Raw genomic sequence first — 17,153 nt, 5'->3', positions numbered from 1 at the left:
TGCCTGCCTCTCTGCCTACTGGTGATCTCTCTGTCAAATAAATAATAAATAAAGTCTTTAAAAAAAAAATAAGTAAATAAAAAACATTTTTATAAGAAGAATTAACTAAATAAATGAAAGAATACTCCCCAAAATTCCAGTTTAAAGAGTTAGTAAGCCCAGCCAACTTATACTTTGATGGCAGTAAAATAGGAAAGAGGTGTAGATGGAAAAAATAAATTATATTTAGTTTTAGTTGATATTAACATGGTATACCCTTTTCGTGTCTTATTTTTAACATATTTGTGACTTTTTTATTTACTGTCAGTTTCTGGTAGATAGCATATAACTGAGTCTTGGCAGTTTTGTCAAATCTGACAACCTCTGCCTTTTAATTGGTTTTAGGCCATTTACATTTAATATCAGTATTAATATGGTTAGGTTTAAATTGTTGATGTTTTTATTTATTTTCCATTTGTCCCTCTATTCTTTCCTTGTATGGAATTACTTGGATTTTTTTTTAATGATTTTATTTTATCTCTGTTGACTTACTAGTTATCATGTAGCTATTTTTATATAGGTTTCGGCTTTACATCAGTTTTAAACGGCACTATCCATCGTTCTTTTTGGTTTAAACAGTCAATTATTGGCGTGCCTGGGTGGCTCAGTCAAGTGTCTGCCCTCAGCTCAGGTCATGATCTCAGGGTCCTGGGACTGAGTCCTACGTCTCCCTCCTTGCTCAGTGGGGAGCCTGCTTCTCCCTCTGCCCCTCTCCCTGCTCGCTTTCTCTCTCTCTTTCTCTCAAATAAAAAAAATATTTTTTAAAAATAGCCGATTATCTTTTAGAGAGAGCTTTCAAAATAAGGAAAGATCTTTTATATTTGCTTACATATTTGTGATTTCTGGTCACTTCCAGTTAATTACAGTTTTCCAGTCATTCCTTTGGGTAGATCCAGACATATTCCTGTTTCATTTTACTCCTAACAGGAAGACCTCCTTCAGATTTTTTTTGTGGCACGGGTCATTAATGATGAGGTCTTTCAGTTCGTATTTGTCTTTTCTCATTTTTGCTCTTATAGGTAATGTTTCTAGGTATGGAATTCTAGATTGACAGTTTTTTTTTTTTCTTTCTGTTCTTTAAAGAGAATTGCTCTACTGTCTTCTGGTTTATATCACTTCCAACAAAAAGTCATTCCTATCTTTATTATTCTGAGTGTAAATGTACCCTTTTTTTTTTCAGCCTGCCTTGAAATTTTTCTCTTTATCACTGGTTTTAAGCCATTTGATTACAATGTGCCTTAGTGTAGTTTTCATGTTTCTTTTGCTTGGGCTTTATTGAGCTTATTGGAGCTACTGAGTTGTAATGTTCTTCAAATTTGTAAATTTTTGGCCATTAATTTTTCAAGAATACTTTGGGTCCCCTTCTTGCTTTTGGAGACCCCACTGTATATTAGGCCACTCAAAGTTGTTCCAAACACACTGAGGCTCTTTTCTTTTCTTTTTTTTTTTTTTTTTTCCCATTACTTTTTTTTCTGGGTTTCATTTTGTTTTACTTTTGTATCACTGTGTCTTCAGGTTCGTTAATCTTTTCTTCTTCCGAGTCTAATCTGCTTTTAATCCCATCTAGTGTGTCTTCCCTCCCAGAACTGTCTTTTCCATTTCTAGACATTCAATTTGGGCCTTTTTTATACCTTACCTCTTTCTCTCTAACATGTTCTTGCTTTCCTGTCCCTTCTTGATCTTATGGAATGTAATTTTATCATATGTCTTACTGCCTTTGTCTACTATTTGTCTATCATATGTGTCATTTTGGGGTCTATTTCAATTGGTTGATTTTTCTTCTTGTGAGAGGTATTTTTCTGCTTCTTGGTATGCCCGTGCAACTTGCCTCTCCTTGTAGCTCTCTCTTCTCTGGTGCTCTGCCCTGTGGTCTCTAGCTGCCACAGCCTCAACTCTGTCTCCTTGCATTAGGGAGACCACTGAACTCTTTTTGAGTTTCTCCTCTTGTGCTGCGACTCTGTGAATTAGGGCAATTATAAGACACGCTTCATTTGTTACCTTTCTGTCAGGGAAGACTGAACTGTGTTGTTTGATGTCCAGAGTCTGAAAACTGCTATTTCATATATTTTTGTCTACTTTTCTAGTTTAAGATAGGAGGGTAAGTCCAGTCCCTGTTCTCTATGATGATGAAAGAGCTGTCTCCAATGCAGTGTACTGTTGAATGTTGAGCTGTGCATTAACGTTAACTTTAGTATTTGTCAACTTTTATACTTGAATTTACTTCATTTATTGTTTGTAGACTTGAACTCATCAGAGAGGTCTGAGTGGGAAAAAGCCCCAAGTGTATTAATATCTTTTAAAGTACAGTGTCATTCCTTTAATTGATAGTGCCTTTTCTTAGAGCTAGGGGGAAAATGGAGTATACTTTGGGCATTCCTTCCTTATAATTACTGATCATCTACTGTCTAAGCTTTTTAATGTATGAAATTAGCTCTGTGTTTTGTTGGCAAATGTTATTCTATGTTGATGATCTTGATTTGTTTTACAGCATGAAAATATAACCATTGCTGCCTCAGAAGTTATTGGAGCTATTTGCAGACATCTTTCTTGGTCAGCATATATATATTACTTGAAACATTTCATTCATGTTTTACAGACAGGACAGATCAATCAAAAGTTGGGTGTCAGGTATGTATGGTCAAACTTCTTATTTTTGTTTTGTTTTTAAAATATCAGCATTGTATTATTTCTTGAAGTGGTCTTGCTAATCTCAGTTTACTTACAGCTTGTATTAATGAGGTTATGCTAATGTTTGTAGATCTTCAAATGTTTCCTTTGGATCATCAAATGATGTGAATCAAACAAACATTTCTGTGTACCTTCTTTTTTTAACAGTTTGCTAGTAATAGTGTTAGAAGCATTCCACTTTGATCACAAAACTCTTGAAGAACAAGTAAGAAAAATCCAGAATGATGAAAGTAAGTTTTTAAAACTTCCTTACTAAATTTTCATTCTATTCTTGGATAACTGATGATGATGATGAATTAAAGTTAGCAAAATTCAGCTTACCACCTTTTTCTACAGTAACCAGTGAATGAGTCAGGAGGAAGTTAAAGCAGATGGTTTGAGTATTTGTGTAAAAATTTATTTAAGAATAGAGAAGGCCAGTCTAAATTGTATGATTAAAAAAATGAGCTGTAGATTATTTATATAGAAACCCAGTTTTACCACCTGCATTATGGAAAGAACATTAAGCAACAGATCCAAAGAAAGCATAAGATAAGAATTTAAAGTAGAGTGATAATTAATGAAATATAAAGTAGATACAATAAGAAAAGTTCATCAAAGCTAAAAATAGATATTTGAAAAGATTATAAATTGGCAAAGCTCTGTCAAAATTTGTCAGTGAAAAGTGAAAATAGAAGGCATAATAAACAACATTGGGAATTTTAAAAGGTCATAGTTAAATGAAAAAGGTAAAATAATGTTATGATCTTTGTACTTATAAATTTGAATACTTGGATGAGACATAAAAATTCTTAGAAAAATAAAATACAGGGGCACCTGGGGGGCTCAGTCATTAAGTGTCTGCCTTCAGTTCAGGTCATGATTCCAGAGTCCTGGGATCGAGCCCTGCATCGGGCTCCTTGCTCAGCGGGAAACCTGCTTCTCCTCTCCCACTCTCCCTGCTTGTGTTCCCTCTCTCACTGTCTCTCTCTCGTTCTGTCAAATAAATAAATAATCTTAAAAACAAAAATACAAAATCTGGCTTTAGAAGAAATAGAAAATCTGGATGCATTTCTAACCACTAAAGAAATTGACTCTGTAGTTAAAAACCATCTTCTAATGAAATACGACGTTCACCCTGTTTTATAGGGAGGTTCTACAAATATTTAAGGACTCAATAATTTCAACCTATGCCTGCCATTTTAGATGATTGATAGAGGAAGCCTCCACTAACTCATGAATTTGATATAGTTGGTTAATGGAATTTAACATATTAACATCCAAAAAGCATGTGGTCATCTAAAGAGACATAAGGGAAATAGTTGATTAAATTCAGCATCTATTCATGATATCAGATGAGGACTCATTAGAAATTTCCCTAACCTATTAAAAGAAAAGAATAAACACTTAAATGGACCAGTGGGCTAATTATTTTTGCTAAAGACATTGAAATATTCTGGCCCTCAGTTTGCACAACTCCAGCATTCCTTCCTATTCAGAATTTTCTAATTCTATGATTCATAGTAAAATCACTGTAGAGTCACACTAATTAATAACAAAGACTGGCTTGAATTTGTAGGCACTATGTGTTTTAAACCACTAATGTACTAAACTAAAGCCCCTTAACAGTTTTTCTTCAGGCAGTGGAATCTACATTTTATAATTTTGCATAAACAGAAACATTAAAAATTAAAATACTTTATTTGCCTAACTATCTCTTTTCTCCTTAGATATGTTTGGAGTATTTATTGAGCACCTACTATGACCTGGGCCTTTAAAGACATTGTCTTATTTATTCTTATAAAAATCTTACAAGAATCTTAGTTGGTAGTTACCCCATTATTTTTTATATGAAAAATTACAATTCAGAAGTATAAAGGAATATAGTAAGTATAAAGCTATATGGCCAGTAAACAAAATAAAGACTAATAGCTGCCATTTTTGAAAGTTAGTGAAGTGTCAGAAACATATTTTGGGTGCATTGTTGACTTTATCTCATTTAACCGTCATAGTAGTCTTATAAGGTAGATGACATCTCCATCTTATTGATAAAGAATCCAAAGCCTACTCTGGTTACATGGCTTGTTAGCAGAGCCAAGCCTGGACTTGCTTCACAGTACTGTACTGCCTAATTTTCTTTAATAAACTGAACCCTATAATCAGGGACATTTCTGCATGAGAACTCTTGGCTGCCATTATGATTTTCATGCTCATGAGTATAGGTTTTTGTTTTTGGAAATCCCCAACCACAGTACTTTGGAAGCTTTTTTTTTTTAAGACCCCCCCCCCCACCCCGCTGGCCTAGTCGCCTCGCGTATTCCTGCACTTGCTCTTCCACCCTCATAATTGTGAGTTTACTTGTCTCTATTTGTCATTAGGCTCCAAACTGTAAGACACCAAAACACCATAACCCTCTCATTTAGTGCTCTTTCCTCAGCACTTGCCTTGCCTACCCGTAGTGATGATTCGTTTTTATTAGATGTTGGTGGGAAAGACTATTAGATGTTGGGACAAGACAACAAATTGTGTTGTTTCCTTACTTGATTTAAGGTGACTTTTGTTGTTTACTCAACATAGATGCAATAGAAGTGATTGAGTTGCCGGAGCATGAAACCATGGAATTAGAGCAAATGGATGAGGAAGAGAAGGAAAACAAATGTAAGAGTTTGTCAGACGACAGCAAAGAATTGCAAAATCCCGATCCACCTGATTATGAAGAGACATCAGCTAGAGAACCTGAGTGTATCTCGGGGTCCATCTCTTTCCTTCCTCGGAATAAGGAAGAATTGGAGAGAACAATTAAAAATATCCAAGGAACCATAACTGGGGATATCCTGCCCAGGCTACATAAATGCCTGGCATCTACGGTAATCATTCTGTTTGGGACACAGGATGTCTGAGTGAACCTGGGTGTTTGGGGGGCCCTGTCAGGCTGAGGCTCCTAAACTGTTATTGATTGACTTCAGCCTTGGGATTTTTCTTTTTCCTCAGAATTTCACAGCTTACCTCCCTTGATTTGTCTCATCATCTTTAGGTTCATCTCCTGCTGCAGCTAAGCAGTGGTGTTTCTTTGTTATGGTTTTCATATGGTAGACATACGCTTTCTATCTCCAAAGCAGTTAATTAGATGACTCTCATTTCCAAAAAAAAGAAAAGGTTTTTAAAAATTAGAATATGTTTCCCTTTACAACATCTTGGCCACTTTTCTGCTGTTCACAATTCATCTTCTTCCTGGTTAACAGGTGTAACATTTAGCTGTGGATTCTCAATAAGTCAGAGCCTTTCCTTCTCAGTGTAAAACATGGATTGGCAAACTGTGGTCCATGGGCTATATCTGGCCTGCAGCCTGTTGTAGATGAAGTTTTATTGCAACACAGTTACACTCATTGTTTTACATATTGTCTAATTCAGCTTTTGTGTTACAGCAGCAGAATTGAGTAGCTTCAGAGACCCTAAAGCCCAAAATGCTTATTTATTAGACCCTCTACAGAAGTTTTCCAGCCCCTGGTATAAAATATTAAATAGATTACTTTGTATATTTGTAAATATAACTTCTTATTTGAGGCACTGTATTTCTTATATACCAACAGTGTCACTCAAAGTCTGGAAAATCCCAATTGATACAGATTTCTTATGATTTTTATTTATTTCATAGCAGTCTTAATCTACATCAGTGAAAATATGGCTTTACATTTTTCTGGTTACTCCTTTGGAAAACATTTTCTTATTCCTACTAGTTTTATAAATTTTAGATGATTATTCTCAAATTGCATAATTTAATTTGTTTTTTAAGACAGTAGTTGTGGAAATGTAATGTAATGAAATAAGATGTATCAAAAGAGCTTACTCTTTAAATGCAAGGTTGCATGTTTGCAGGTCCCTGATCCATTTATTTCTATTTTAGTTTAACCTAAATTTTTCTTACAGACTAAAAGGGAAGAAGAACACAAGCTCATAAAATCCAAGGTTGTGAATGATGAGGAAGTAGTTCGAGTTCCTTTAGCTTTTGCCATGGTTAAACTAATGCAGTCCCTTCCACAGGAAGTTATGGAAGCTAATCTGCCAAGGTAATATTGTGTGACATATTAGAAAAGTTCAATGAAACTCAAAAATTGGTTCTTTCTTCCTGACTCTTGAATCTCTTTTGTGAGGAAGAGGAGAAGTACTGTCACAATTTGCTGTGATTTCAGATTTTAATTGGGAAATTTGGGTACTGAATAAGAGACCAAAGGATGGTTGTATTTTTATTTGCTTCTGTATTTAGACTAGTCCTTTTCAACTTTTCATTTTCTAGTATTTTGTTGAAAGTGTGTGCCCTTCTCAAGAACAGAGCACAGGAAATCAGAGACATTGCACGCAGCACTCTAGCAAAAATCATAGAAGATCTGGGTGTGCACTATCTACAATATATTTTAAAAGAATTAAAGACTACCCTTGTCCGTGGATATCAGGTAAATTGTATTATGTGCCTTATATTCATTCAGTTTGGACTGAAATTCAAATATTTACAATTTGAACACTCTAAGTGGTAGTGCTTTTGGGTCTGTCTTCATTAAAGTTGATCCACTGTGGTAGCAATCAAGAATATTCACAAGTTTCTAATTTTAAAAATCTATGTTTTAAGAAAACTATATTTGATTTTTATAGACACTTCTAGGCCTGGGTTATATAACCTTTTTTTCCCAAATCATTTGATATACCAAGTTTTGTATTTTTTGAGTTCTTAAAAATACTTTTGTTGAATCCATGTCAAATGTATTAACAAAAATGTAAATAATAAAGCACATATACCAAAAAAAAATAATAATAAATTAAAAATTAATAAAAATAAAGAACATATACATTTGTTTCAGAGTTGAACCATATAAGTAATAAAAGTAATAGGATCTCTAGGTGGAATAACAAAGCTCTTTGAGTAGTGACATGGCTGGTTAGCTACTCCCAAGTTTGGATCTTGGAGAAGCACCATCAGCAACACCTGGGAGCTTGTTAGAAATGCACAATTTAGGGGCACCTGGATGATTCAGTGGGTTAAAGCCTGTGACTTTGGCTCAGGTCATGATCCCAGGGTCCTGGGATGGAGCCCCACATCAGGGCCTCTGCTTAACAGGGAGCCTGCTTCTCTCTCTCTCTCTCTCTCTCTCTCTCTCTCTCTCTCTCTGCCTACATGTGCTCTCTGTCTGTCAAATAAATAAATAAAATCTTTAAAAAAAAATGCACAATTTAGAGCCCTACACCTGATCTAACTATCTGCCTTTCAGTAAGACCCCTGAGTGATCTCGAGTTTGAGAAACACTGTAGCTTGTTCTTTTCAAGTACCCAGTCAAGACTCCTGGTAGTTAGCCTTACTTCTGTACCTGAATTTGCTCAAAGATAAGCTTCCTGTTCTATAGGTTTTAAACCTAACACACTAAAAATATCAGTCTCTCTTTGTATAATTTTTTTGATGGTTGCTCTAGGAATTACCATATACATACATACTTTTAATATTCTACTTAGAATCAGTATTTTATGACTTCAAGTGGAATATAAAAATCTTACCACCATATGGAACCCTTTACCCTTTTTTTATTTTATAGTCGTTTGTCTGTTACCTATATATTGAAAAATTCATCAAGCAGTGATAGAGTTATTTCTTATAATTGTCAAGCATATTTTAAAGAGCTCAAGAGGAAAAAAAATAGTCTATTAGTTTGCCCAGATATTTATCATTTCTGCTACTGTTCTTTCATTTCTGAATTTCCAGGTTTCTTTCTGGTAATCGTTTCCTTTCAAGTCTAAAGAACTTGTGTCATCAGGGGCACCTGGGTGGCTCAGTGGGTTGGGCTGCTGTCTTCGGCTCAGGTCATGATCTCAGGGTCCTGGGATCGAGTCCCACATCGGGCTCTCTGCTCAGCAAGGAGCCTGCTTCCCTCTCTCTCTCTCTCTCTGCCTGCCTGTCTACTGTGATCTCTCTCTGTCAAATAAATAAATAAAATCTTTTTAAAATAAATAAATAAATAATAAAGAACTGTCATCAGTCTTGTAGGGCAGGTATGACGGCAGCAGGTGCTCTTAGTTTTCTGTCATCAGACAGAAATTGACATCATTGACAGTACTTTTCTTTCAGCACTTTAAAAATGTTGTATCACTTCCTTCTGGCCTTTCCTATGAATAATCCTATTATTCATATCATTGTCCCCCTCTAAGTAATGCATCGTTTTCTCCTCTGACTGCTTTTAAAGACTTTATCTTTGCCTTTATTTTCCAATATTTTGATTATGATATATCTGAGTTTGCCCTGTTTGAGATTTGCTGAGCTTCCTAACCAAATTTGGAACACTTTGAGCCATTATTTCTACATAAATTTTTCTGCACTGTACTCTGTCCTCTCCTGGAACTGCAATGAATGAATATTAGACTTTGTTTCTTTGTTTTTTTTTTTTTTAAGATTTTATTTATTTATTTGACAGAGATCACAAGTAGGCAGAGAGAAAGGCAGACAGAGAGGGGGAAGCAGGCTCCCTGTCGAGCAGAGAGCCCGATGTGGGGCTCGATCCCAGGACCCTGGGATCATGACCTGAGCCAAAGGCAGAGGCTTTAACCCACTGAGCCACCCAGGCGCCCCCATTAGACTTTCTATTTTTGTCCCATTGGTTCTTGAGGCCCTGTTCGTGTTTTTTATTTTTTCAGTTCTTCCTGGTTTTTTGGCATAAATTTTTATTGATTGTCTTCAAGTTCACTTACTCCCTTTTTCATCTCCTTCCTGCTGTTGGGTCATCCAGTGAATTTCCTATTTTGGTTGTTGGGTTTTTAGTTCTAAAATTTACATTTAATTCTTTATATCTTCAGTTCTTTGCTAGCACTTTAGATTTCCGTTCAATTCAGTCCTCCGGGTAGAAAGCTAGGGCTTTATTGCTCCCACTCTGCCATGGGGCCAAGCGGTGGTGAAACAGAGAGAAGAGCAGCTAGAGTTGGCTGCTCTCAGCATGCGCTTCCGCTGAGGCAGAGGAAGGTCCCCTCCCTCAGAGTTGTGGCTCCTGCCAGTTGCCATTTCTAGTCCCTTGCCACCACCACCACTATAGGATTGTAGGGGCTGGGGTGTGGAAGAACGGAAAAAAGAAAGAAAAGAACAAACAGGGATTCCTGTCCTCTCTTAGAGCATTCTGTGTTCCTGCTCGTACTCATCAAGCCATGGGGCTCCTGGAGTTCCCTGCGTCCCGGCATCTACTTCATGTTAGCTGAGGGATCTTTTTTTTTTTTTTTTTTTTTTTTTTAAATTTATTTGACAGAGATCACAAGTAGGCAGAGAGGCAGGCAGAGAGAGAGAGAAAGAGAGGGAAGCAGGCCCCCTGCTGAGCAGCGAGCCTGATGCGGGGCTCGATCCCAGGACCCTGAGATCATGACCTGAGCTGAAGGCAAAGGCTTAACCCACTGAGCCACCCAGGTGCCTCTAGCGGAGGGATACTGAACAGAAACAGTGATAAATGCCCTGCAAGTTTGATGGTGCTGGTGTTCTGGTGTTCTTCCTCAGTAGCTATTCCATGCCCCTTTTCCAGGTGTTACAGCTGCTTTCAGTGGGAGAGACAGAGCAGTGTGTGCTTTCTCCATCTTACGTGGAGTCAGAGCCCTAGTCAGTACTCATTTTTATTCTTTTCATTCAGCCAGCATTTATTTCATGGCTGCTTTATGTGATGTACTGTGTTAGGCCTGAGCATAGAAGGATAAATACAATATATCTCTGTCTTTTGGATTTATTCACATTTGAATGGAGCACCTGAGATACTTAAATGAATAACCCTTTTTTTTTTTTTTCCTAACCACCTGTTTCTTAAGTCCATTCCATGATTTGTTAAAATAACTAAAATAGTGATGGGAGAACAACTAGTTTGAGTTTTAATGTTAATTGTGTAGACACTGTCAAAAGTGTATTCTTGAAATGTCGTTCTTCATCCCCCACAAAAGGACTTTTAAGTATAAAGCTCTCAGCAAACATTTTAAGTATATAAAAGTACATGAAGATCTCCAGTAGATATATATGAAATTATGCCTTTAGAATGCAATCGTGAGGTACCTGGCTATCTCAGTTAGTATAGCATACAACTCTTGATCTTAGGGTTGAGTGTGAGCCCCATGTTGGATGTAGAGATTACTTAAAAAATAAAATCAAATCTGTGTATTGATAACCAATTATGTACTGACAACCAATTATGTTTCCTTAGCCTTTGATCATTATCTGACATTCACGGTGATTATTTTATCGCATTAGAAGCAGCATAAAGAATGCAAAAAGCTTGAGAGGCAACACAACATAGTGATACAGAGCAGAGGCTCTGGCGTGGGTCTATACGGTTTCAAATCCTGACTCTCCTCCCCATGCAACCTGTGGCAAGTTACTTGATCTCTCTGTGCCTCAGCTTCCCTCTCTGAAAAGTGATGATAATATAGCACCTACACCATAGATACAGTAAATGAGAATTAAAGGATTTAATACATCTATGTGTTGTTAATACAACAATATTAATAGCCAACAGTAAGCTCTTAGGAATGTTAGCTATGGTTACTGTTAAGGGCACAAATGTGTTTCCTTCAGAACAGCTTTGGATTGCACTCAACATTGGCAGGCTCCTTAATTCACAAGTTGGTTTTTAAAGTTCAAGGCTTTTGTGCCTTTCTTTATAAATCAGTGGCCTAGTTTAGTCACAGTAGTAGAGGCCAAGCACGGTAATGTTCAAAATGATCATTTGGTTAAAGTCTCTTACATGGTGATACTTGTCAAAGCTTCTCCCTACAGTAATGACAGATACTACTCTAAGTGGTCTCTGCAGTACATCTTAGATCTTCCTTTTTTCCTCGTGTGGTATGCTTCACCATTCATATTCTTACTGTGCATTTCATTTTAGGTCCATGTGCTGACTTTCACTGTTTACATGTTGCTTCAAGGCCTCACCAACAAGCTACAAGTTGGGGATTTGGACTCTTGTTTAGATATAATGATTGAGGTAAGATTTAGAAAAAGGAAGTTCCACTGTTTTTTTTTACCTGGGCAAAGGACACAAAATCAGTTCACAAATTAAGAAATAATTATAGCCTTCAGAAATGAAAATAATGTACTGTTTTATCTCTTAGATTAGCAGAGATTTAAAAAGCTGATCAAATGGTGTGAGATGGGCACTCTGCCATTGCTAGTAGATCATGAGTTTTGGTATAACCTTTCTGGAAAGAATACTAATGTTGTGTGTCAGAAGCTTTAAAATAAGCAAAAATTTCAACTACTTCCAAGAATCTGTTTTAAAGGAATAGTCAGAGATATATTTAGTCTGGGGTTTATATAAAAGTATAGAGCTCTACCTATAATAATGAAAAATAGAATAATGAAAAATTAATAACAATCAACTTTTAAAATTGGATGATGTGATAATTGGGGGGGATTAAAAAGAAACTAAATTTGCCACACAGTCTTTGTTCATTCATTTAAAAAAATGTAGATACTTAAAAACATTTTGAATTAAATATATCAGTCTTGATAATTAAGTTGCAAATATCATATGAGTTTTTTAAGGAGAAATTACTCTTCGGTTATTCAAACAAGAATATCAAAGAAGAAGTGCCTGTCTATATATTCTATAATTATGTATGTAAATCTATGTAGTATTCTTCTTTTGTTTCCCCTTAGAAATAACCCTTCAGGTGTCTCTGTATTTGCTTGTCTTTCAGTAATTGGTCCCTGAACTACCTTGAAAAAGTGAAATCTAATAGGAATTCCTACCATCCAATTTCAGTCCTGTAAAAACTTGCTTTCCCCTGATCTAGTGTATCAGAGACTGCTTATGTTGACGTATCTTGCTGATTGCATTTAATTGCTATTTGGCTTTTTTCTCTCAAAGATTTTTAACCATGAGTTGTTCGGTGCCATTGCTGAAGAGAAGGAAGTGAAGCAGATCCTCTCCAAAGTCATGGAGGCACGAAGAAGCAAGAGTTATGATTCCTATGAAATCCTGGGCAAGTTTGTAGGGAAGGATCAGGTTACAAAACTTATTCTTCCATTAAAAGAGGTAAGGACTTGAATGTAATACAGGAGATCCCCACATTACATATCATGAGCTCTTGGAAGGAGCCATGCAGGATAAACCTTAATGCTGGATCTGACCACTGGGATTTCCTTTAGTGCTAAGAGCACCTGTACCGTATAGCCACTAGCTGGCAGCCCTCGTTGGGCATTCTAAACCAAGAACCAGACTCCTAGGTGTAAACCATGCAATGCAGAAGCAAAAAAATTGAAATGCAGGTGAACTTTATAGCTGGGTTAAGTCAGCAGCTAAGAACATAGCTTTTGTGGAGTCCGACGGCTAAGAGGGAGGAAAGTACATTTGTTGAACATGTATTATGTTCTAAGCATTGTTTCAGTATCACTTCTAATCTGCACAACCACTCTGAGATCAACAGTACTTCTTTCATCTAACAGATAAGAAAATGCAGGTTCAGAAAGGTGGAGAAGTCGTGGTGAAGGAGGAAAATAAGGATTTAGCTGTAGATCTTTCTGTTCCAAAGCTCACGTTCTCTGCACTGTTTTCCTTCCGCCTCCTATTGGTCAGGGGCTGTAGTTTGCTGACCTTCGTAATGTTCTCTGTGCCTACCACAGGGGTGAGCACTCAGTAAATGTTAATAATTCCTTTTTTTTTTTTTTTTTACAATATTATGTACTAAAACCAGCACTATTTAATGACATGAATTAACCATAATTCCGAATGTTTTGGTGTTAGAGGAACTCTGTAATTGTTTCTACAATGCATTAATCTTATCTAAACCTAAGAATGTTAGATATGTCTTAAGGATGAAAAAGAGTCAACAGAATACAGTTTTCCATGTATATTATCAAGTCCCTCCAAGGTAATTAAAGCTATTAATACCATGTCCTGTGCAAGGGAGTAGCTGTTACATGCTGAAGTATGTGTTGGGGTTGATGGTCCTGGATTCCCATTAAGTTTCTCTGATTTGGCCCAATGACTAATATCAAACCCTGAGGCTTGGCCGTCACAGCACTTTATTAGTATGGTTTTAGATGAATAATGACTGCATTTTGTAAATGTTGTGTATGTGTGTGTGCTTGCCTGTAACACACTTGGAGGGATGACATCTTCCAAGTGTTACTTCATTATCTCCAGCCCTGTGCCCTAAGGTCCCACCAAGAGAAAGCACAAGATCTCCAGAGGCACGCTTGCTGCTGACAGTGGTTGTCTCTGGGATCGAGGTTATGTGTAAATAATACTTTGTATTTTCTGTTTGAAATTCTATTAAGAATGTTTCTTTTTTAATTAGGAGAAAACCAAACATATATTAAAACGTAAATACATATTTTAAAAACTACCATCATAACAAATAAAAATGCAATTCTGTTTTACCTTCACATGATATTTATGTTTGCCTCTAGATCTTACAAAATACTACGAGTTTAAAACTGGCCCGGAAAGTTCATGAAACCTTGCGCCGAATCATAGCAGGATTAATTGTAAATCAGGAGATGACGGCAGAATCCATTCTATTGCTCAGTTATGGTTTGGTCAGTGAAAATCTGCCCCTGTTAACAGAAAAAGAAAAGTAAGTTTGAAATAAAAACAAAAACAAAAAACTATCCTTAGGTGCTTGCTTCTGATAAGCCATTCAGTTCTTACTCGTAAGTGGATTAATTTAATAATTTACCTTAGTTGTGTGTGTGTGTGTGTGTGTGTGTGTGTGTGTGTGTGTGTGTGTGTGTGTAATTTGCCTGAGTTATAAGATGGTACTACTTTGTGGTGTTTGGGTTAACATCCTTCCAAGTGATAAATTTCACCTCAAGATTACTCTCCCAGTAAAGGAATGAGTTAGCTGTGACAGCAGTTAGGTATTTTGGCACTTCTCTGAGACCATTTTTGTTTTATTTACTGAATCAAAGTTAGGATAGATTTTAAATATATTCTGATTATATATTTTTATATATATAAAAATATACAGGTTAAACAGATTTTTAGATCTCAAAAGGTTTTAAAATACCTTCCATTGGATTTTACTTCTGGGTTCTAAAAGAAACTTCTTGCCATATGTTTCAAAATTCAAACTATTCATCTTAACTGTGTGTTTGTCAATCTGCTGTCTCTTTGTGAGACAACCTAAGAATCTCTGTGTTTCTTTATGGTTAAAGGAGAGAAGATGCCCACAGTGAACATCACATTACTTAGTGCTGCACTCCAGTCACCAGGCAGGGCCACTGTAACTGCTTGGAATGCAGCACACAGTGTTCCTCTCCCTGTTTCTCCTTTGTGATTGACAGAAACCCAGCAGCTCCTGCACTGGATCCACGTCTCCCACCCGAGAGCTGTCTTCTGCTCCCCCCAACTCCAGTTCGAGGTGGGCAGAAAGCTGTTGTGAGCAGGAAAACCAACATGCACATATTTATTGAGTCCGGGCTTCAGGTGAGCATTAAAGTGCAATTTGCTACCCACAGTGAGTATGCTAAATTTCCAGTACTGCTCATTTCCACTGTAAACGCCTTACCATAAGTAAATTATGAGTTTTTTAAAAGGCGAATTGGCCCATTTACCCTTTGCTCTCTTCCAGTACTTATTTTGATGATATAACTGTCTCAGAATTAATGATTCTGACCTAACATTTATTATGAGTTCGCTATTGTTTTGTAGAGGCAGCTCTAAATTTGTTTTGAATTTTTTTTTAAAGCCATGAGCTTCTAAAAACAAACATTTGATCATTTATTTCCTTTTAAAAGCCTTCATTGGCTCCCAGTTTTCCTAAGAGCCCAGTCCTCCTTCTGGGCTATGAGGGCCTAGCCTCCTGTTGCACCACTGCAACACAGCCCAACCCCCCTGGCTTCTGTTCTGTAGTCCCCACACTCTTCCCACTACAGGACCTCACCCCCTGCTCCTCCCTTTGCCGGGGTCCTCCCAGAAGTCTCAAAGCACACTGCGTTAACAGTTAATTAATTATTTGCTAGTCTGCCTTCCTGACTGAGATCCATTATGCAGGGACCATGTTCATCTTGATCACTGCTGTGTCCTGTGTGCAGAGCCAGCGCCTGAATCAAAGTAAATGCTGAGTAATCACTTGGTAAATGAACTTAGTGTCTCACCTGCACCCTGAGCTCCCACTTCCCTCACTTACAAGAGAGTCTCCCAGGCTCTTTCCCATTCCTTCAGAATTTCTGTCACATTAGACAGAAGCATCTTAATGTTTCATGCTTGTCTTTAAAATCATTTCACCTTTACCTAACTCAGTTGGTCTTAGGAGCAACTGGTGTGAAATATCGTTTTTAATCTTTTAGCTGCTACATCTGAGTCTGAAGACTTCCAAGATCAAGTCTTCAAGTGAACCTATTCTGGAAATGTTGGATCCTTTTGTGTCTCTCCTCATAGACTGCCTGGTATCTATGGACGTGAAGGTGAGTTTTGTTCCTTCACAAGAGCTGTGTCATACAAAATATCCAGAACTTCAGGTCCTGTTCTTTACAAGGTGATTGAGTTTTTAAGTGGATTTACGATATTATCAACTCCCTCTGTTCCCTGCATTACATTGCTTTTCAGTGTAATAATCCCATGTATTTGGAGAGCCGTTAACAGTTTTACAGGCCCTGGAACATCCATTACTTATTTCATTTGATCCTCAAAACAGCGTCATGAGGGTGAGTAGTATGGTCCCGAGTCAGCTGTAATCATCTTTATCGTCCTTGATACTACTGCCCCCCACTGCTGTGAATCCTCATAGTGACCCATGAGGTACATATTATTAATGCTTCTGTTTTATCAAAGAGAAAACTAGGCCTTGGGCTAAGTGACTCGGCCCGGATCACAGACCTCGTATATGAGCCTCAGTCTGTCAGACTCCAGAACCTACACTCCTCCCATTTCCCGATTTCCTTTCTTCCAGTGAAGGTGCCAGGAGGTTAAGTAATCTCTCTGTAGTCAAATAGCTAATAAACTGCAGAGCTTGGGATATGAGCCCTGGCCTTTCCGACTCCCAAGGCCTTTCCTTTGTCTTCATCTAATTCAGTCCAAAAAGACCATTACAGCAACCAGAAGGCATGGGTCTGTTAGGTAGAGCCGAACTAGGTGATGTCAGCAATCTCTAAGGTTTAGCCCAGACGTTCAGGGGTTCTCATGTAATTGCTTGGTTCCAGCATATGTTTTTCATATCTTTTGCACAGCACTTAACTATATTAAAGTCTGTAATGTATTGTTCCCATGTTTAGTTTCTGAGCCAGCTGTCTGTTCCTTAAATAGAGGGATGGTGTGGGGTGCCTGTCTCAGTTGGTTGAGCGTTCAACTCTTGATCCGAAGGTCGTGAGTTCAAGCCCCACACCGGGCATGGAGCCTACTTAGTAAAATTAAAAATTAAAAAAAGAATGAAAATAGGGGGGCGGTGTTCTTTTTATCTTTGTATTTCTAATATTTAGAATGCCTTATATACATATGCTTAGAATG

The 17,153-nt window shown here is 37.2% G+C and overlaps 1 protein-coding gene across 2 annotated transcripts in view; it reads left to right on the top strand.

Annotated features, from left to right (window-relative positions):
- UTP20 (UTP20 small subunit processome component) overlaps positions 1-17,153 on the top strand; it is a 97,193-nt gene that overhangs the window by 65,727 nt on the left and 14,313 nt on the right. For both annotated transcript variants that reach the window (XM_082739156.1, XM_082739157.1), the window contains exons 39-48: positions 2,528-2,667; positions 2,875-2,957; positions 5,284-5,573; positions 6,634-6,773; positions 7,001-7,157; positions 11,589-11,687; positions 12,573-12,740; positions 14,117-14,283; positions 14,993-15,134; positions 15,998-16,114. In XM_082739156.1, the coding sequence (XP_082595282.1) occupies positions 2,528-2,667; positions 2,875-2,957; positions 5,284-5,573; positions 6,634-6,773; positions 7,001-7,157; positions 11,589-11,687; positions 12,573-12,740; positions 14,117-14,283; positions 14,993-15,134; positions 15,998-16,114 (1,503 nt within the window). The remainder of the gene's footprint in view (positions 1-2,527; positions 2,668-2,874; positions 2,958-5,283; positions 5,574-6,633; positions 6,774-7,000; positions 7,158-11,588; positions 11,688-12,572; positions 12,741-14,116; positions 14,284-14,992; positions 15,135-15,997; positions 16,115-17,153) is intronic.

The sequence above is a fragment of the Mustela nivalis genome, assembly GCF_964662115.1.
Source record: "Mustela nivalis genome assembly, chromosome: 7".
In the NCBI taxonomy this organism is placed as follows: Eukaryota; Metazoa; Chordata; class Mammalia; order Carnivora; family Mustelidae; genus Mustela; species Mustela nivalis.
The sequence above is the reverse complement of the archived record's forward strand: the minus strand, read 5'-3'. Positions and strand labels throughout refer to the sequence as shown.